Here is a 22,974-nt window from a genome sequence, read left to right as displayed (position 1 = left end):
AATGATAGATCCAAAATCCCCTACACGCACCGTGATCCGCGATTTGTGATCAGTATCGTTATCGCCTGATTCTGATTTCTGTGTTTGGTGATCGCCTTATAATTCTTGACAGGAGTGTCTCTAAAAGTGTAGTAATAGTTTTGACACTGTAAGGACATGAGGCACTGTGAGGCTGGTCTCCACATGAAAGACCGTTTTTAAAATGTGTTTAATTAATGGTTGATTTCAAAACATGAACAAGGTTATTTGGGTGACAATCTGGTATACAATTGGTATTAAAACACTAACAAGCTTCTCATTAATTCTATTTTTTATCAGCACTGCCATGTCTTTGATTCTCACAATAGCATTTTACACACCAACCTGTTAAAAAAAATAAACTTATTTAAACATAGTATTTTGCACTGTCATACAGTAATTATCACATTCTTGCCTGAAAAAATGCAGCAATACTGTATATATAATATATATGTATAACTCAAGATTTTTCCGCTCTTAAAACCGCCACACGTTTTTTTTTTTTTTTTCTATGTGATGGGGTTATACAACGATGGTTTATTTTAAATCTGTCACCCCACCGTCTAGCTCTTTAATTCCCCCCTGTCAGCTCTCTTGCTTGATTGGAGGTGTTGTTTGATGACTAATAAGTGCACAAGAGAGTTTAGGTGTTAAGTTTGCAGTTCTTGATTAGATGTCAGAAGAAGATCAACGGTGTCGGCTTAAGAGAACTATCTCCCTTGCCGACTTGATGTCAGACGATTGCTCCGATAAGCTCTCAACACTGGTTAATAGTGTTTATAACACTGAAGGTCTGACCAATATTATTATTATTATTATTATTATTATTAATGTCTTGAGACTGTAACGGTTTTGCTCTATTTATCTGAATAAAGCCATACTGGAATCAGCACTGGTGGTGGTCAATTTTTATAAAATTTCAATTCATTCTGATGGATAGAGCAAAACCGTATGTGTCATAATAGAGACTCGTCAGACATTGTCTCAGGACATTAACAATAATATTAATAATAATATTAATAATAATAATAATAATAATAATAATAATGCAAGATAATTTAATGTGCCATATATTAACTAACTAGGTTACAAAATCCCATCTATCTGAATAAACCCAAACTGCAATCAGCACTGGTGGTGGTCACTTTTTATAAAATATTAAATTTTTGTATTCTGTAACAAAAAAATTCATGGGTTGTTTATTTAGTGCTTAAAAACAATACGACGCATAAGGAAATTCTCCGTCTCTTACATTCCTGAGATTAAAAACGGTAACAATGACAATTTTGGAAAGCATAAAAACGCAGTGGTCTGAGCACAACCTCTTGGGGCGAGCCTTTCTCTAAATATGCCGTTTTCAGTGAGGTGGGGATAAGAAAAACGCAACTCGATGGGGGAACCAACTTTGACACAACACTGGTAAACCAATCAGTGTGCTCGGTTAGTCATTGCAGGTCATTGCAGTTAGTGATCCGCATGCATGGTTTGTTCGGTTTGTTCTATTTTTGACCACATGATCCTTGGGGGAACTCCATAATTTTAAGATGCAGAAAGTCATTGTAGGTAAAATTATCATAGAATTAAGAGAATTAGTGTTGAATTAGATTACTATTATCCGTAGCTTTTGTTGTAATTTTTTTTTTATTGTCCTTTTTGATCGAATAATTTTCCAGAATGTGGAAAGAGTAAAATATAAGTATACTAAAATAAACAAACAAATTTGGGAACCTACACTGTAAGTTTAACAGACGCTTCACTTACACTACGACTGTAAGATATCTACGGTGCAAAATCCAATAGTGGCACTAAACTAAAAAGTCAATTTCCTCGCTGCCCAACTCTCTAACTCCTGACCTCATTGATGGCCATGTTGGGTTTTGCTTTCCTCCGGAGGCACTAAACTAGAAAGTGGTCGATTTGTTTTTCTTATGACTGATTTGTATTGGATAGGATTATATTTGCCAAAGATACCTTCAGGTCTACCAATGTACCAGTCAAATTTTTTCCAGAAAATCAATGGGACCCAGCATGTCTCTACCTGAGCATAACTGAAAGGTCATCTAGGTCAGTGGTTCTCAACCCTGGTTCTACACAATCACATGCCCTGCAATAGTGTTTTTTTCAGCTCCCAGCATACTGAATTAGACTAATTAGCTGATTAATTCAATTCCATTTGTATAGCGCTGTTAACAGTTGTCATTGTTGCAAAGCAGCTTTATACAATCAAAAGAATTATGGTAATTTGTATGAAATGTGAAAAAGACGTATGAATCAAAATGATTATATACTGTAGTCCCTGATGAGGAAGCCAAGGGCGACAGTGGCAAGGTAAAACTACCTGAGATGGCAGGAGAAAGAAACCTTGAGAATGAATTAACAGGAAAAAAAAAAACACACACACACTCAAATGGGCAAGACAGCGTGTCATCCAGGACCAAGGTTGGGACCCACTGATCTAGATAATCATTTTTCGCATTTATACAGTATGAAAAAAAAAATTCAGTCAGCCACCAACAGTGTAACTTCTCCCACTTAAAGAGATGAGAGAGGCCTGTAAAAAAAAAAAAATCCAGAATGACACTTTGTTGGGCACAACATGTTCTACACTTTGTTTTGTAGGACTCTTTTATACTTAATATTTTAGAAAATGTTTTAGAAATGTAAAAAAAACATTTTTAACCTAGATTGCATAAAAATAATATTGTGTAAAACCAAGTCTCCTAATGTTCCTATTTATCTTCTGTTAAATGTAAAGTTGGAAACTATACTCAGCAAAAAAAGTAACGTCCCTTTTTCAGGACTGTGTATTTCAACAGTAATGTTGTAAAAATCCAAATAACTTTACAGATCTTTATTGTAAAGGGTTTAAACAATGTTTTCCATGAATGTTCAATTAACCATAATCAATTAATTAACATGCACCTGTGGAATGGTCGTTAAGACCTTAACAGCTTACAGAAAGTAGGCATTTAAGGTCACAGTTCTATAAACGCAGGACACTAAAGAGACTTGTCTACCGACTGTGAAAAACACCCAAAGAAAGATGCCCAGGGTCCCTGCTTATCTGCGTGAACGTGCATTAGGCATGCTGCAGGGAGGCATGAGGACTGCTGATGTGGCTAGGGTGATAAATCGCCATGTCCGCACTGTGAGACGCCTAAGACGGCGCTACAGGGAGACAGGAAGGACAGCTGATCATCCTCGCAGTGGAAGACCACGTGTAACAACACCTGCACAGGATCGGTACATCCGAATATCACACCTGCGTGACAGGTACAGGATGGCCACAACAACTGCCCGAGTCACACCGGGAACACACAATCCCTCCATCAGTGCTCAGACTGTCCGCAATAGGCAGTCCATGAGGAGGAGATGCACTGCAGTACTTCAAGCAGCTGGTGGCCACCAGATACTGACTGGTACTTTTGATTTTGAGCCTCCCTTCATTCAGGGACACGTTGTGAAACATTTTTAGTTTATGTCTTATGGTGTTGACTCTTTTAGTGTTTATACAAATATTTACACATTAAGTTTACTGAAAGTAAAAACAGTTGAAAGTCAAAGGACGTTTCTTATTTTGCTGAGTATATTTTGGTTGAAAGTAAAAGAGTGAAAATTTGCTAAGGTGTGAAGAGTGAAAATTTCTTAAAATACTAATTATTCTTGGGCCTTAAATCTAACAACTTGTTATTAGTATATCTAAAAATAATAAAGTGACATAGTTACTTCACAAAAAAAAAAGTTTAATACACACACACACACACACACACACACACACACACACACACACACACGTGTGTATATCAGTATGACATCTCAGATAGGCATACACTATACACTGGTTCATGACAAAAATAGGGCATGTAGCATTTCTATAATAAGTCTTAGGGTTATAATTTAATATACTGAAGACAATACAATACAATACAATGGAGAATTATTAAATCACCAGATGCATCTGGATTACAAATGACACTTCGTGATACATTGTTACAACCAGAAAGTTATCGTAAAAGCAATATGTGTGTAAATTATAGATAAAATTAACAATGCATCAGCATAAATAAATAAATAAATTAATAAATAGTTCAAGAAAAAGTACCAGCTGCGGTAACAGCTTTAAATACGTTGGGGTAAGTTCCTACCAGCTTTGCACACTGTTTGGGGATAATTCTTTTCTGACAAATTTGCTCCAGGTTCGTAGGGTTTGTTAGGTTTGTTTGCTGACACCGATTGTTCAACAGCTCCACATACTGTATTCTTCGTTTTCAGATCTGGACTTTGACTTGGCTACTCTACTAACCTTCTTCTACTTTTCCTTGCTCTTACTGTATATTTAGGACCACATGCTTACTGAAGAGTGAATTTTTCCCAAATTCTTAAAAATTCTTTAAAATTTCTTGATTTAAAAGAAGCTCTTGTTCTGTGAATGAAAAATGTCCTAAGTCATGATGCTGCCACCACCATGGTTTACTGTAGGGAAGATATCTTACTGGATTACTTATGAATGCACTTACAATGATGAAAAAGCTTTATGATTTTGTAAAATAATGAAAGCAGGTTGCGCTAATCTGTATTGTTTTCGGTGAACGTAAGCGCGTCAGAAAATGACTCGAAACTCCAGAGTGTGCAGAGTGTTTTCTACACATAGAAGTCAATGAGAGTGTTCACACGGGCTTTGGTGACGTGCGTTTGTCCGGCTGCGCGTTTATACGGCATTAAAAAAAACGTTGCATGCATCTTTTTCTTGGCGTTCAAATCCCAACGAACGCAAGGAAACCGCTTCTAGTGCCTTTTCTTCGTGTTCATTTTATGCTTCGGAGGACCGGATATATCCCATGATCCTACATGCAATACATAGGGAAATTCGGAAAAAGGTAAAATAAAATAAAATAAATTGTTGAAAAACATACGCGGAAATTTTCGCATTTCTTCATAAACCAAAAAAAAAACTTCCTTTAATCCGACGTTGTGCAGTCAGAGAGTGAACCCGGTAGCGGCGGGCTTTCATATCCAGTTCCTGACACACTGCCCCCACAGGTTAACACACAAACTACAATTTGGGCTGCAGGCTGACGTTAGACAGAGACAAACGAACGCCGCTGTGGAAGTCAATCAATCGCCACTACAAAACGCGACATAAACATCTAGGACGTTCAGAGCACGTTCGTTTATTCAAAAGCTTAACGTCCGTGTGAAGAAGGCCTTAAAACTGCGGCGAGTGAAAATGTCACTTTGCGCCACCTGGTGGTCATTTCACGAATGACTTTGAAATGCAACTGATTTATTCTCTGTCGTTTTGCCACGGCAGTAATAGGCATTCTGATTAATTACCCCCTGTATATTCAAGGTTTGTGAAATCAATGTCTTGTGCATCTTCACTCCACTCTGAACCGCTGTCCTGTAACTCCTTCAGAGTGACTGTTGGCCTCACTGTTGATCCTCTCTAACCAGTTTATGTTTTGTTTTGGGTCTGAGGTTAACGGGAGGACCTTGCACATCCTCCATATTAATCCAGCAGTAGATTACTGACATGTCCAACATCTTAGAGATAATTTAACATCCCATGCCTATGTTATGAAATTTTATTACATTATTTTCGGTTTCAGTCCTTTGCTTCAGACTGACAGGCACTTTAATGGCATTTCCACTGAGGTGATTGTTGTTATATTTCATATAAAATTTTATAAAAGTTGTCAGATTTCACAAGTGAATATTTCTTGTACTTATGCAAGGAGCATTTTTAACTTTTAGATTTTCTATATTGAATTAAAAAATTTACTGCAAGAAGACATTATAAATTAATTGTATGCAATAAACAATACTGACAAGAGGTCGAAGACGTTTTTTTTTTTTTTTAAGGGTTTATTTTTTTTTAAGGATGAATGGTTCCATCTATGTGTCACCTCGCACATCGGGCAACAGATATACATTTGCTGTTTCCATGGTAATTGATGAGTGTTCACTATTGTTTAAATACATTTTAATTGGAAGAATCTAATAAAAAAAAAGCAATATGTTTTATGGTTAGTTCTAGCATTTTGCATGAGTAATACGTTTTGTCTGTAGTTTTAATAACTTTACACTTCAAGCATGCCTCCCTTTAATATATCGTTCATTAAAGTCCCATTAGGATCTGTCTGTGAGAGTGTGAGCAGTTAATATATTCCACAAAGATTAAGTTCTCCTTGTTTAATTGCTATTCTGTATCATTTTTAGTTGGTCTCTGGCAGTAATAGTGATTAAACTGTAATAAAACATGAATTCTGAAGGGTTTCAAAATTTTTTGACAGACCAAGTATATCTTTTGGGTCAGCTACTGGCAAGTGCTGATTAAATGACAAATCAGCAACATTGCACTTTTTAATATATATATATTTAATATTTCTAATTGCTAAGGAGTTTAATTAAGCAGGAAAAAAAATCTGGGTATACTATTAAAAGTGAGTTTAATTATTAAGACCTAAAGAGAATTTATAGCGATGAATCCATTCCTGTATGTAATTAGACCCTATCCTCTGGCTAATACACAAATTAGCCACATATTTGCCTACCAAGAAAGTTTTGGGAATTATGATTATTAGATGCATGGGAGCTACCCGGTGTTATAAATTCTAAATAAGTATACACCCAAATGAAATTAATTCTTTTACTTTTTTTTTTTTTTTACTCCCTAATTTAGTCCTATCCAATTCCCACCTGTCACTGGGGCACTGGCTGCTTCTAGCAGTAAGGGAGCTGACATTTCACATTGTCTAATGATAATAGCAAAGAGTGATCATCATAATTAGGTTGTGTAATTTTAAAATCCTGAAAATGAATCATAATTATTCAGGCAATAGCAGAATTAAAGAAGAACAATCACAAGAAGGGAGTGCTGTTGTACTTGAATATTAGCTCAGCATTGATGCGCTTATAGGAGCACAGTTGAAATATAAGGCTTAAGTATCACAGGCATGCTGATGTCCATCTTGAGCCAGATATTACTTTTATACGACAGTTCTACAAGCATTATTTATTCTTAACGGTTTATGATTGGTTTGTTTATTGTCAGTTATTTTGCTCCACCAACACTTATCCTGCTAGTCTGCTGTTTCTTACTAACCGCAACTTACAGAGCTGGCGTACGACTAACAGGTAAAAATTGTTTTGCATTTTTATTCTTAAAAATAATAATAATAATAATAAAAAAATTCCACTTATTTCACTCTAGACTGGAAAACTTTAACCTCTAGCTTCCAGAGTTGAATCCCATGAAGTGTTAAATGGAAAGCTAGTGCGATTCTTTCCCTTGTTCCACACCAGAAGTCATGCCCTTCAGCATCAAGTTAGAAGTTAGGTAGCTTTGTAGCTTGTTTTAGCCACGAACAGAACTTGAACCCCCCCCCCCCCCAAAAAAAAATAGACAATTTCATAGAAACATCTGTATCCAGGCTCATTCAGTTTTTTGATCGGCCAATCACGTGGCGGTAGTGCAATGAATAAAATTATGCAGATGCATGTCTAGAGCTTCAGTTAAAGTTTTTATTAAACATGAAAATAAGCAATATGTGATTTTAGTGACTGTGTTGTTTGGATCAGATGAGCTGGTTTAAATATTTAATAAAACTGAAATATTCAAAGTCTAGATTACTTGGAAGTGAAATCCTCCTTGCATTTTCACTCATGTCCGTCTCTAGAGTTTCTATAATCTAGTGTGAAGGACAAAAGTACATCCGGTCAACAGCAGTATACATGAGGATGGTTGTTGCCTGTATTTTGTGACTCAAATACTCACTCTGTACAGCCAAGGTGATGAGAGAACCATATCAGATTGTAGAATAGATGGAAACTTGTTAAGGATTGGTGATAACAACAGAAGTTCATATCCGGGTTTACTTTTGACAGTCTAGAACATGCTTCTCAGGCTTAGACTATAAAAATTATCACCTGATCTATTGCACAGAGATACAGCTGTTTCTATCAAACATGGCAGGTTGGTGCAGGGAGACAGTTCTGATGAACACATTTTATAACCTGCACTTGTTTATCTCTGTCAGGGCTCTCCATCTGTGCTCCTGCGATTCCGCTGCTTTAACACACCCGAGCCTGGGCGTGAGCTGATAGGCCAAATCGATGTGTTGGGGCAGAAAATGACTAAATTGCACAGACCATTGGGTGGACAGGAGCACAGCTGGGCGTGCACCAGTAGGCAGGAGTGTGAGGAAGATTATAATGTAGCATTTCTGAGATTGATAGGCACTTTTATTGTTTTTACAGAAGAGAGATGATTTGATTGTGTTGCTTTTTGCTGTCAAGTTGGATAATAAAGTTCATCTGTTTGCATCTGTCTGGTGCAGGAGCACATGTGACTTTCATGTTTACTGCCTACATGCTGCCACAAGATGTCAGCATTGGCCTGGAGAATGAAGCAATGGTTAAAGGGAGGAATGTTTTGCTTCTGCTATAAATAAATAAGTGAAAAAAAAATATATATATATATATAAAGTTGACCTTTGTGTCTTTTAGTTTTACAAATTTTTTATAAAGGTAATATTTTATACTGTACATGGCTAAGGATGAATTCTCATACACATAATGTATTTGGTGCTTAGGATTGATCATTTTATAAAGACAAAAGTAATAGTGCATGCACATAATTTATCATTACTAAACATACATATTAATTGCATTATTCTTTTTTTACCTATAAAAATAAATAAAAAAAAGTCATGACTTAATTCTACTAAACATACTGTCTGGTTTTTCAAGTTCGATCCATACAGCAAGGCCACAATTTCATTTTGTTAGTTTTTCTGTCTATCACATTATCGAGATACTAATGATATCAATAAAATGGGTTCAGTGAGCGGATCGTTTTAAATAAATAGAAATACAATTCTCCTTTTAAAATCCAAGGTTATTTTACACTTCTGACAAACAGCTCCTGGTGCTATCTTCCCTGGCTCTTCATCAATGAAGACTTTCTATCTTTTTTTTCTTTTCATTTTTTAAAGTCCTCAATAATCTCAATCCATCCAGTCATTTTGATTTTCCTCAATTTGATTTTTTCTCAATAGATTTTTCCAGCCTCAGTGTAGTCCTAACCGCCTTTTTTTCTCTTCCTCCTTTTAACCGACTGTCTGTCACACACTGTCATTTTCATCTGGTTTCCCCAAAACTCCAGGGTGCTGAATATATTTCTCTCTTTTGTTAATAAATTGGACATTTCTGATGTATTTTACTTTATCATGCACTCGAGCATTGTATCATTGTGCCAAAATAGTTTTTTTTTTTTTTTTTTTTTTTTTGTACTTTAGCAGTTCAGTCTTGATTTCATCAGACCTTGGAATTTAGTTTCTCATTGTCCGAGAGGGCCTTCTGTTAATTTTCCATACTTTTCCATAGAAAATCTAATTTGTGGAGTTCTGCAAAGATGCTTATCTCTCTGGAAGGGTTACCTTTTCCACATAGAAATACAAGAGTTCTGCCAAATTGACCTTCAATTTCCTACAGCAGTTTTTTTCCAGTATGAACACTACATATTTTACTTTATTTAATTTTAACTTACCCTAGAGGTTGATGGGTTCATCACTTGTGGGTATGGTTCTATGAGACCAATGGGGGTGTTCAGAGCGACTTACATTTTATTATTATTTTTTTTTTTTTTCATTATACATCTGAGCAGTTGAGGGTTAAGGGCCTTGCTCAAGGGCCCAACAGTGGAAACCTGGTGGTTGTGGGGTTTGAACCTGGGATCTTCCGAACCGTAGTCCAGTGCCTTAACCTGAGATCTGGAGAATTTGGACACTTTAAACGCTTTGACTCCTGTGCATCTGGCATCTTTCATCGCCAGCATTGACATTTTCCAGTGAATTTTGTGCTACAGTGGCTTATCTGTTGGGTCAGAAGAGACGGGGTGGCCGTTGGTTCCCATGAGCATGGATGATTTTTGGATACCCATGATACTTTTACCAGTTCACTGGTATATAATTTATAATCAATGTTATTCACATCATCTGTCTGATTGGTGTGTGTATGAACATCCATTGCTGTACCTTTATTCATATAATGATGCAGAATAAAATTAGGAAATTAAATCACTGTGAAACTTGCAGTATTAATTGTCCTGTTTTAAATACTAATGAGATTCTAAATAAGTGCTTTATAAAAATAAAACGCAAGAGTACTTTGGAGTTAAAATCGTTAAGCCTGTAAATAAAAGGCGCGAAGACAGTGCTGGTATTAAGTGTAAATCATAGACATGTGGTGAGACTAAAGCACCTAATTAGATTGTTAATGATTTTGCCCTTTTCCCCATTAGACTTAATCTAGCTTGTTCCAACAAAATAAGTAACATTTCACAATTCACGACATACTCACCACCTGGCCAAAACAGTTCCCATTTGGATTTAAATGTAAAAATACTTAAGAGTCTTTAGCTGGGAAATTAGTGCCATGATTAATGTGTTTCAGCTGGCATCAATTCTTCCAACTCCAGCTCATGCAGTGAGTAGCTTCTCAAACAATCATATTGAAGACCTTGTTTAAATCATGTCCTGTAGTTTTGGAAAAAGGTGTCCCTGTGTTTTAGAAGGGGCAAAGTATTGGTCTGCATCAAGCTAAGGAAACAACGAAGGAGGCTAGAAAAAAAAATGACTGTGATCAGAGATCATTTATACTCTTAATGAAGTTGTGCCATTAAAATAATAATAATAATAATAATAATAATAACAACAGCAACATGGGAATTTAAAGGATTGGGACTAAACACGTGTGACTATAAGAAAACCTTTTGTTAGTGAGTCTAATCAGAAAACAAGGCTTGAGTTTGTTAGAGAGCTTAAAGATTGGACTGTGAAGCAATGGGAAAAGGACATGCGAGTCCCAGTTAAAAAAAAGAATAATTTTGGCATGTGGTGCGGAAGACTTATGCTGTGGTTTGACTCTCCTGTCATCAATACAAGACTTTGGCTAAAACATAATGTGACTGTGGATGAAAATAAATGTTATGCTGTTGCATAAAGTTGAATCAGTGCCATGGCAGATGCACGTCGGAACCAAAAATGACTACAAAAAAAAAATCTAACAAAATAGAAAAAACTTTTAGGATTATATGCTCTAATTTTAGTACACAATATTATTAGGAAATTCAAGAAAACCCATCAAGTCTAAAAGTTGAAAAGAAAGGGCCGAAAACTACTTCTGAATACACGTGAGCGCCGATCCCTCAGACATCACCGTCTTAAAAACCATCATGCTTCTATAGTGGATGTCATGATGTGGGTTTAGGAACAATTTGGTAAACCTTTGTGCATTAACACCTTGTGCCACTTTATTTACAAATGCAACTTAAGGAAGCTTATAAAAGCCATACATCAATACTGTGCAGAGGTGTCAAAGACTTACCTGTCTTATCTGAGATGGACAGTGGTACACTGAAACTGAAAACATGCTTTGTGATCTGACAAGTCAACACTTTCAGCTTTCATGTTCTCTGTGTCAAAAAAAAAAAAAAGAAAAAGACTGTTCAAGCTGTCAGCAGCATGAGGTCCAAAAGCCAGCATCAGTCATGAAATGGGGTGTGCCAGTGCCCCTGGCATGGGTGAATTGCATATCTGTGAGCGCATTGTTACTGCGAAAAAGTTTTTTTTTTTTTGGGGGGGAGCAATGTCATACTGCCATCCAAACTGAATCTTATTTAAAGATATTATAGTATTTTTCAGCAGGACAACGCCAAACTGTGTTCTGCTCGGATTACACCGGCATGGCTGCTAAATAGAGAGTTTGTGTGCTAGACAGGCCTGCCCACTCAATTTCAGAAGATATGGAGCAAAATAAAGTGCAAAATATGGCAAAAAAGACCTCTATAATGAAAGAATAGGTGAAACTCTTACAAGCTAAACTTAACCAAGAGTCAGAATGTAGATAGCGCTAAATGCATAGCATTTTACGAATGTACTGTACAGTCAATTATTATTTTTTACATTTATTTTTTTATAAAATCAAAGAGACTTTTTTATAGCTCTAATTATTTAATACCCTATAACAACATCCTGTTCCGATAGCCTGACGGACTTTTAGTGATTGTGCAAATTCGTGCAAAGTCTGTACTGTTACAGGTATTACTGTATATTACAATAGGAATAGTGTGTGATGGATGTGAATGTGCTGTAGTTTATGTTTTCACCAGTAGAGGGAGAAAGCAGCAGACATACAGTACTGTAAAAGTTTGGTCAGAAGCCTCATTAAAAGTCTCACTGCCTGCATTTTTTTGGTGCCAAATGTAGATTTTGTGTTAATTTAGGCTGCTTTAGTTGGATAATAAATACTTTTACAACCCTCTCAAATCACACCATCCATTCCGTTATAGATGTAACCTTAGCTTGAATATAAAAGGTGTCCATTGGGTTATTAATTCCAAAAGTAAAAGGCTTTTTCAAAGCTTCCATAGAGTTTCCCTCTTTTTTTTTCTTCCAAAATTTAATCATACTTAATAAAAACCAGCATATAAAATATCAAGTGTATCAAGTAATGATCGCTCAGGTTTTAATTGGCATTCATAATGAGCTTGGATTTGGAGCTTTGGGATCGCAAGTCTCGCATGTGTAAAAATTGAGTTTTTCCAAAGTGGTACAAAAGTATTTGTTCTAGTGTGTGTTCATTATACACACCCCACTATCGTTTATGAAGTGGTTTTTGCAGTGATTTTAGGGCCTATTTTGATGGGGTGAATTATTTTTGATCATAAGATGTGATTCATTTTCCAATCGGACCAAAAGGCGAGTGAGCTAGGAGTCAGGAGGCACTTTATGTTCAAATTAATTTTGTTGCAAGACTAGAAAAAAAATGAATTAGGGTTTAGGGTTAGGGTTAGGAGTTTCAATAATCATGTCAATGCGCTTTATGTTCAGTGATGGATCTTGGAGATTTAGCATTCCAAGACAGGGACCAGTCTTACATCGCATAGGAAAAGGCATTAAACTCTGATTCAATGAAGTCTATATTTTATATTTAATGATTATGTGATTAGCTGCTGTAAATTTAATATATACTGTAGGTGTTATGATGCACAAATGACTTGAGCTCTACTTTATTTTACAAGCTGGGAGTCTTTTATTTGGTAGATATCCACTTTTCACTATGCTGGAAGACAGAACAGAACTAAATTGATTAAGGTTGCGTGATGACTTTATAATAAAACATTTTGATGTAATAGTGATTAACTGAGCTGTCAGGTGTTTTTTTTTGTGCCATTTTTAAAGGGTCATGCCTCTGCCGAAGTATCATCAAACACATTTCTATAAATCAGTACAGCTACATATCTTAATATTATAAAGCCTGAGGGATTGTAATATCACTTTGTAAATTCAAAGAGACAAGTAAAAAAAAAAGTGTATTATTAACAAGGTTACATTGTTAAAGTAGTACATTTTACAGCATTTCTGTGGTTTTACTCTTTTATTGTCAAATATACTGTGCATTTTATGCAAACATCCAAACTAATGAATTTTAAATTGGTTAAAAGAACAAACATAGAAGACAAATTTATGCTACAAGACCTTGATAAATTTTAAGTTGAATTTTTTTTTTTATAAATAAACTGCTAAAATGAAAAAATGCACAGTAAGAAACATAATAACACCACAAGAAAAATAGCATTAGCTCAATATCTGGGCTTATGTTATATAAGTTTATGTTAATGTTACGTATAATGTTACTTAACCTAGTTCTAACTAACGTATTAATGTATGCCGCCTTGCAAAATTCATTAGAGCAGAAATTTTAAATCTGTTGCTGCAAAATTTTTATTATACTGTAGCTACAAGCATGTCCACAGTGCTGCAAAACTCACACACATTTGCATTAATTTTGTGAAGCCATATGCCTTTAAATTAATGATTATACTGAGCAGTGAACAAAATAATTTGTAATCAGAATCTGCTAAAATATACATTTTAATGATATGTCTGACTACATGTAATATAAAACCTAAACATTTGTGTTTTTATTTTAATTTTTCTAGGTTATAGTTAATATTTCTTTTTTTAACAGTAAACATCAATAAGTAATTTCTTGAATCTGGCCAAACTTCTTAAAATAAAATCACCAGATGAACCAAATATATAATAATTATGCTTATTTCTAGTCAAATTATGAAAATGTTCTGTTGATAAATTTTTCACATGCATTTTATTCACATGCGATTTTAGTAACATTTAATGTTAAAAAAAACTGAATAATCTTAATTTTGGTTTGTTGTAAAAGTACTTTAAGAAATAAAGATGGATGACATTTGCAGTGCTTTTTAAATAAAAATAATGGTGCAAAATAAACGAATAGGCAAACTACAGGATACTATTTTCATTAATGAAAATGAGGAAAAAAATTCAAGGACAAATAAAAAAATTAATTTTACAGTTACTTTATAGAGATTAAACATTGGTTGTATTTACAATTCAAACTTATTTAAGTAACAGATCCTTAAATGAAAACCTACTTTTTTCGGATATTGCCTTTTTGTAATGCAACACACACACACACACACACACACACACACACACACACACACACACACACACAATGTCTAATGCTGATATGGCCAACGGTTTAGTCTGTGACTGTGATCTTGTTTAAAATCAACAGATGTACCAATTCCTCCTCATATCCATACTGTACAGTGCACGAGCATTCATCATTAATAAAAGTAAAGCATTTTTACTAATCAGAACCAACCAAGCACAAAGGCACATTACACAGAGGTGATACGATTAAATGTGTTCATTGTTACACTGTACAAATTTCATTAACTTTGTTTTTCTTTCCTTTTTAAGGAAGCTGTGATTTATTGTGATCGGAGCCAATTCAGTTATTATTTCAGCTTGACACTAATGAATTTGCATACTTAACTTGGCATGTCAGGTGTACACTGTGTGCTTGTATGTCTGAGCTCATTTATTCTAATTGGTAGCGACACAAACACACATGGCTTCATAATGATTTATTACGGAAAACTACACTTTTATTGTGTGTGTTTTTTTGTGCTTGTGGTAGGTTGGAATCCTAAAAAAGCATCTTGATCTTTCATACTAATGAGGTCTGGAGTTTTTTGAAAAACATTCTGAACAGTCCTTGTTGTTATTGTCTGTTATTGGATTGGAGCACATAAATAACTTGCTTGATTCTTCCTAGTGATGATTAAGATTTATTTTATTTTTTTTGTTCATGTTTTTTCTAACAGATGGTTTGAAACAAAGAATTTGAAAGTCTTTGTGATCTTTTTCTTTTTTAAATATGAAGCTCACACTGCTGAATCTGGAGCTGGAAGGTCATGAACATGTCACCATAAATGACTCCCCATACGTACTTACTCACCACTTCCAGGTGTTTTTTCTGGAATGTGGACGAACCTTAAATTACACGCAAATTAGGCTTTTGGCATCACAGTGTTAGCAGCTTGTCCCCTCTCAGGACTGTTTAGAACCTTTTTAAATTTTCCAGTGACGTCAACCAGACAGGTCCGCACCAGCAGGTAAGAGCACATGTGTTCCAAGCGCGGTTAGCACCGATGTGCTAATTACTGACGGCGGACCACGCGTCACTGATGTGGTGTGTTCGGTCCCATGTGACAACAGGCAGCAGCGGGTCTCGCACACCCCGGTCATTATCCACATCTTTTTCATCATTGTCGCCTCGAGTCGCAGCTCTGTGACAGTTTTATCACCCTGCACACAGTGAAATGTCTGTGTGACCTTTTTTTGCACACAATATTTCCCTTGAAGGAGATGGTGATATATAAGTTGGAGGATGGCGAAGAGAATAAATCGCAGTGGTTGCCTTTTTTATTTGACTGTAACATTGCAGTATTTTAAAGGTGTTTAGCTTAGAAATGAACAACTTCAACAACAACTTAATGTAATTCATTCTCTATAATGCATATCCTATACTGAGTTACGGGAAGACTGTAGCATATCCCAAGGGACTCAGGGCACTAGAGTCAAAAAGTGGCAGGCACTTACAGTATACTGTATAGTATCACCTGTGTACTAAACGCGACATGCTTATTTACAATTTTTTAGATTTTGTTGAAATAATAATCATGTGAAGTTATTTTTTTTTGGATGAACAAATTGTTCTTTAAACTTGCTTACTTACTCACCTTTCAAACTTTGGATCAAGCTGTCCTAGAGTTAATGATAAGAGTCAAAACTGTAACAAGTGCATGACGAGGTCCATTGGGGTGGGAATCGTGCTGCCCCATTCCTCAGAGGAGGAACAAAGGAAAAGGACAGTTTTATTTGTATGAGATATATTGCAGTGATTTTGAGACGGTAAGGGGGATTCTAAAATGGTTAATGCCTATACATCACCATGGTGATGTGTGCATCGTAATAACCTTATTTTTGAAAACAGGATGTGGATCTTTTATGTCGATTTTGAGACATAGTTACAATGTGAATTCTGCTAAAGCCTAGCAACCTTGGGTTAATATCAGCTTTTAAAAAGTATTTTCAAAAGGCACTTCAAAAGCCACTCAGAATACCATGGTTGACTGCATGCCTGATGACTTCTCTCGACTGCTTCTTACAATGTGCATCAAAAGTTCTCTAGGCAGAAGCTTTTAGAATAATTCAAGTCTGATGACCTAGCAGATAATCTGTGATAAACTATAGTGACTTTAATTTAACTTTATTTAACTTTATCAAGAGTTTAGGTAAATAAAGCTGTAACACCTGATTTAAATCTGCCGTGTAAACAGCGTGTCCATAGAAAAAGATTTTGATGCTGGATGTAAAAAAAAAAAAAGTTTGTGAACCCCTGATGTAAAACACTATAAAATGCATAGTTTTGCATTAACCAAGCATCAGGAATTGATTTGATTCATTTCATGACTTTATTTTCTCTTATTCTTTCGGCCTCTTAAAAGAATTTGTGCAATATCTGCATTGTGCAATATAGATATGATCATTTCTCAAGCTGTTATTGCCAGCGTTGATATGAAGCAAGCACACTATTGTTCTTGCTTTGTTTTTTATTGCAGCATGAAGCTCTATCTAGTGGCTCAGTACTGAAAGCTGTTCCTTTAATTGATTCATTTATAAATGGATTTTGACGAGGGATCTGTAAATAGAGTATTTTTATGATTAAAAGGAGAAAAAAAAGCTTGTCTGGCAGAAAAGATGATTTCCAGCAGGACTTGAGAATGCTGAAATACCCAGGGGATCCCGGATCAATCTCTATTAAATATGAGATGATTTAGTTGCTATTGGGATAGCAACTAAAACTGTTTCAAAATTTTAAAGCCCAGTCGTCTTTAACACTTTATAACAGCTTGGTAGTCCAGGACAGGGCGGCACTGTGGTGTAGTGGCTAGCACTGTCGCCTTGCACCTCCAGGGTCCAGGTTCGATTCCCGGCCAGGCTCGATTCTTGTCTCTTTCTGCATGTTCTCCCCGTGCTTGATGGGTTGCCTCCGGGTACTCCGGTTCCCTCCCACAGTCCAAAGACCTGCAGATTCGGCTAATTGACATTCCCTAATTGCCCGTAGTGTGTGAATGCGTGTGTGAGTGTTTGTGTGTGTGCCCTGCGGTGGATTGGCACCCTGTCCAGGGTGTACCCTGCCTCGTGCCCTAATCCTCCTGGGATAGGCTCCAGGCCCCTTAACCCTGAATACAGGATGAAGCGGTATAGAAGATGAGTGAGTGAGAGTCTAGGAAAGAGGTAGGCAAGTTCGGTCCAAAATCCTGCATAGTTAAGCTCCAACCCTAATCAAACACACCTGAACAAGCTTATTAAGGTCTTCAGGATTACTAATTCTACAAGCCGATGAGTTTTTTTTTTTTTTTTTTTTAGAGTTGGAGCTGAAATCTGCAAGATCCCACCACCTGACCTAGGATATCCACTCACTTATCATCCATCTCACTTTATCCTGTACTCAGGGTTGCGGGGGGCCTGGAGCCTATCCCTTGGACAGGGTACCAATCCATCACCGGGCACACACGCATATATACACTCACACGCTCATTCACACACTACGAGCAGGAGGAAACCCGGAGTACATGGAGGAAACCCACCAAGCACATGAACAACCTGCAAACTTCATGCACATAGACCTGAGGCATGAATTGAACTCGGACCCTCGAGGTGCAAGGCGACCCTGGAGGTGCTAAGCCATTGTGTCGCTCTAGGATATACATTATATGAATATATTATATATAGTATATACTTAGGATTTTAAAAAATAATAATAATAAATTCTGACCTTATTTTTTGTGAGTAAGAGGCAAAAGAAAAAGTTTCAACAAACATTCCTCATTTTCAGTCATAAATCACTCATTACCTGGTCCAAAAAAAAGACGACTTTAAGACGGCTCATTTGCACTAATCAAACTATGTAAAAGCTGGAGAACCTATTTTAGTAATAAGTATGTGGACTAATATATGACTTATTATTAATTAATCCTATTTCTAACTTTCTTTCCTGTTCAGCGCCTTCCAGCCGTCCTGCTTCTTCATACACTGTCTGACCACGAGGGAGACTGGAGCATTCTTCCCCTGCTGCCTTAGTAAGTTCACCCCATCTGTGCTCATATGGACATTACACGCAAATACACACACACACACACACACACACACACACACACACAGAAGAGCAGATGCAAATCATAAAAATACACTGCTTCGATCCAACTGATTCCATCTGCAGTGACAAATCCTTTACAGCTCAAAGGACTGTGGTATAGATTTATTTTCATCGTATAGACATTAATAAAACCTAATCTGAAAGCAATCAAATGCTGGGCACACTGACTACCTTTCACAAAACTCAAAATGCAATTGGATTATATGTGTTTATTTCTTTAGTATTTCAGCTCACTTTGGAAAAAACTCCTCATGGGTTATGTTCCTTGAAGAGGAAACTAACATAAAGCTGGAGAAACTTCATAGCATCCTGAAAAAATTTGATCGCAGAAAAGTAAGTGCATCCATCTAAATATGTGTTGTTGTTTTTTTCTATTTGTATTTATTTTTTGCTAAAATTTTTTTACACATCTCACACATTTTATGTAGGTTGAAGGTTATTATCCTCCAAAAATTAATATTGGAAATGCAAATTTTATTTGTTTGTTTGTTTGTTTAAGACAATTTGGTATAATAGTATTTGGATTGGTATTATAAATAAGTGAAAGTTTCCTAAATTCCTCCTCATGAGTGTGACAATCAATGTCCAGTAAAGTAAGCCCCCAACATATAAAAAAGTTCCTTTCCGAGAGCTCGTTCATAAGTCCAGTTTGTTTGTAAGTCCAACAAAGATAAGCTACTTGTATACTAACACAATTGACTATACACAGTATAAAATAATATGTTTCATGATCTTGTCCTTGTTCTTTAAATAGGTGCCAATGATTGAACAATTGATGTTAAAACAACGAGCAATGTCTTTTCACCTGGCCAAGCAATGACGACGGACACAAAAGTGGAAATAATTAAGGGGAATAGACTTCTTAATTATTTCCACTTTTGTCTTTACCGTTATTTCATGGTGCTTCTAATCAGTACCACCTTCATTGCTGCTGCTTTTACGCTTGCTTTTGGACATCCTGGGATACTCGCTGCATGCACGTGACAATTAGTTTAGCAATTAAACATGCATGAATGCATGTTCATATCTTTAAAAGTTCATTACTTAAATGTTCGTATGTAGGAGACATACAGTACTGTACTGTGCAAAAGTCTTGAGCCGTCTCCCTCCGCCTTATTTCAAAATTTAAATTTTTCAACTAAATATAATGAAATAATGTATATTAATTAAAAGAAATGGGAACAAGTGTTTTTACTGTAACAGGCTGCAAAGTGCCTAAAGATACAAATGAAAAATACGTTTAAAAAAATTTCCCTTTTAATAATAATCATCAGCCTGATCATCTACACCTGTTTCGTACTGGTTCATGCCTTAAGTTAGAGGGTTTTGGTGCTTGAATGATTCATAGGTCACTGCGTGGCTTCACAGGAAAAAAAACACCATTCCTCTGAGACTGAAACTTGCCAAAAAGGAGAGACAAAAAAAATTCTTCAGGAAGCCTGGAGAACTATTCCTCAAGACTACATAAAAAATAATCTGTCTCTTTTTAAGAAAAATATGAAGAAGTAGGTGGCTCAAGACTTTTTTTTTCACAGAACTACTTCTTTTTTGTTTGGTCGTGTGGCTTTGATCGTCATGTCCTGTCATTGCTTTGTCTCTTGATTGATTTAAGTGTTTAAGTCTGGTTGCAAAGTCATTTGGTTCTATTGGTTAAGTTACAAGATGTGTTTTCCAGTTGCCATGTTCAGTGGTTTCCAATTTTGACCCTCACGTTTTCCATTTGTTTGTATGCTTGTTTGGTTGCTTTAAAAAAAAAAAAAAATCTTTGATTTTGCCTGCCTGATATGAATTTTAATGGGATTTTGTGTCTTGCTTCCAAACATCAAGCTTATAGTACACAAGCCCCATCCTTATTTGTACAAAAAATTTAGAAAATGTACAGTAGTTCAAAAACATTTCTGGCCACACAATGAGTGTTTTTAAAAATATTATCAATATATTAATTTGTTTATCAACAATAAAATAAATATTTTTATGCTTGAGCTTGCCCACCAAGTAAGTAGTGATAGTATATCATAAATTATTTGCCTAACACACCTCAAGTGTACACTGCATGCCCAAAAAAATGTTACACACCCAAATATTTTTTTAGTATTTATTTTCTTTTTCTTTGCTTGATGCAGGCCGATTTGACTATTCTAAAACACAATGTGTTTTTGCACAACCATGAGATACGAAGATTCCTTAAGACATGAGAAGCTACTCTTTGTAGTCAGTTATAGTTAAAATAGTTATAAAGGAATTGTACCATGTTAATCACTGCAGTACTTATTTAATCAAAGGCTTGAAATTATTTGCTTATTTAAATCCAGACAGTCACTTTTTGTCCAGGCGGTGTAGCATTGAGAGTGTGTTTATTGAATAGTAGAGAATAGAAACTGTGAAGAAACACCAACATGGCCGAAAATCCTAGAAGCCTGGAATAAGGCCTGAAGTTCCATTGCACCCATTGTTGCTTTCATGGGTGTGTCCTGAAAAATCCTAAGGTGATGCAAGTACAAGCTGCGATCTCAGCATTGCTACTAGGGGCAATTTAGTATAGAACATCACAAAAAACCTAACCTCTTCTTTTCCTCATCAAAACGCATTGGTTTAACTGGAGATGTTTGCCCTGTCCTTTCTCCCAGAGCGATTCAGCAGTGACGCATTCCATCGTCTTTGTTTTCTCATTTTTCTCCTTTTGTGCAGCAAGTAGGCTACAGCTGTACACATCCTATCGACAGCACGCATGTTTACCAGTGTGGGCATGGTAACAGTTTAAAAGTTCAGTAGCTTATATCACCACCTTGTGGACTGAGCATGATCGCCACCACAAGTACGTAACAGCGCACTTTGGGTATATTTACCAAAAGTCACATGTTGGTGCCAGTCACTGTCATTTGCATTGTGTTTGCATTACCTGTGTGAACTGTGTTTCAGGCATCAGGATAAGATAGAACCACAACTTAATATGAAACCTAATGGAAAGTCAACAAGACTAAAAGAATAAAGTACAAATGCAAAGACCTGAACTCAACACATACAAGCACATAATAATCAAATTTAATACTTACTAGTCAATAGCCTTTTAAAATATGTGGTAATAGTGACATTCATGAGGTTTGATTTTTAGATACGTAACTTTGTTACACATTTAATAGAAATTGTGTGAAAATTTGTGGTTTTATAGTAAAAACAACCTACTGTATATGCTTATACTGTATGGAAGCCTTTGTTTGAAGTTTGTTAACAGCGAGGCTTCAGACTACAAACTTTGCATTTGGGTTTTCAGATATGTCAAGTAGAATGAAAGTTATTACTTTTCCCATCCATCTGAGAGCACACACACACATATATACACACTCACACACTCATTCACACACTACGGGCAATTTGGGAACGGCAACCTGCATGTCTTTGTGTGACCAGGCAGTATGTCATATCCTCACATGCACATTCAGGTCTTAAAGGATTGAAAAACATTCACCGATTTAAAAATTGAGATAAATATGAAGAGTCATTCAATCAGAACAAAAGAAATGTACAAGCGGGGCTATCAAGGGCACAGGTGTAAGATCAATGTCATGCTGCAGTGGCTGAGCCGAATTATCAAAAGGTTAACGGCACTTTGAATGGCATTTTGATATCTAAGGCTTGGGAGATGCCTTTCAATTAACTCAACCCTGTGGACAACTGATATCGCTGTCAGGAATGTACAAAAAAAAAAAGCCATTTGTTGACAGATAGATATTTGACAGGCTTGTTAATAAATCATCTGAGCAGTTGTGTACGCATAATGTACCGTAGGCAAATGACGTGAATGTAAATGATATGTGCTCAAGGTTGACCTTTGATTATGGGGACAGTTTGACAGATATGGCCGTCAGCCTGTAGCATTCTTGTCTGAACTGCTAAAATGTAGAAAAGACTCGTTTTTTTTTTCTTCGCTCAAGCACTTTTGTGCAAAACAGACTGACAGGCGCTCAGGCCCAGAACAATGAGCAAGCACAGAGTCGTAGTAGTAAAAATATCCTTCAATAACGTGTTTTTATTATTATTCATTTAGTGTGGAAATCGATTGATGTCTCCCTGAGGCACTGTATAAAATACCATGGCTGAGTTTATTTCTTTGATACACATCATAGATCTGCAGCTTACTCTGACAATACACTTTGGGTTTTATAGGTCTGCACTTCTCCAAATACCTGTGAAAACCTTTTTCATAAATCCGTTGATTTAAATCTGATCCGTTCTTTAAATCTACCTTGCTAACAAACTATTAAAAAAATTTTTTTTTTAAAACAACAACAACAACAGTTGATGTCTTATAGATTACATGGCTGGGAACGAGGTGCA

At 36.0% G+C, this 22,974-nt stretch overlaps 1 protein-coding gene across 2 annotated transcripts in view; it reads left to right on the top strand.

The window, feature by feature from the left end:
- Positions 1–22,974, top strand: part of b3glcta (beta 3-glucosyltransferase a) — a 174,942-nt gene that overhangs the window by 99,813 nt on the left and 52,155 nt on the right. For both annotated transcript variants that reach the window (XM_053506669.1, XM_053506668.1), the window contains exons 5-6: positions 18,486–18,562; positions 18,861–18,972. In XM_053506669.1, coding sequence (XP_053362644.1) covers positions 18,486–18,562; positions 18,861–18,972 — 189 coding nt within the window. The remainder of the gene's footprint in view (positions 1–18,485; positions 18,563–18,860; positions 18,973–22,974) is intronic.

The sequence above is a fragment of the Clarias gariepinus genome, chromosome 11 (genome assembly GCF_024256425.1).
Source record: "Clarias gariepinus isolate MV-2021 ecotype Netherlands chromosome 11, CGAR_prim_01v2, whole genome shotgun sequence".
In the NCBI taxonomy this organism is placed as follows: Eukaryota; Metazoa; Chordata; class Actinopteri; order Siluriformes; family Clariidae; genus Clarias; species Clarias gariepinus.
The sequence above is the reverse complement of the archived record's forward strand: the minus strand, read 5'-3'. Positions and strand labels throughout refer to the sequence as shown.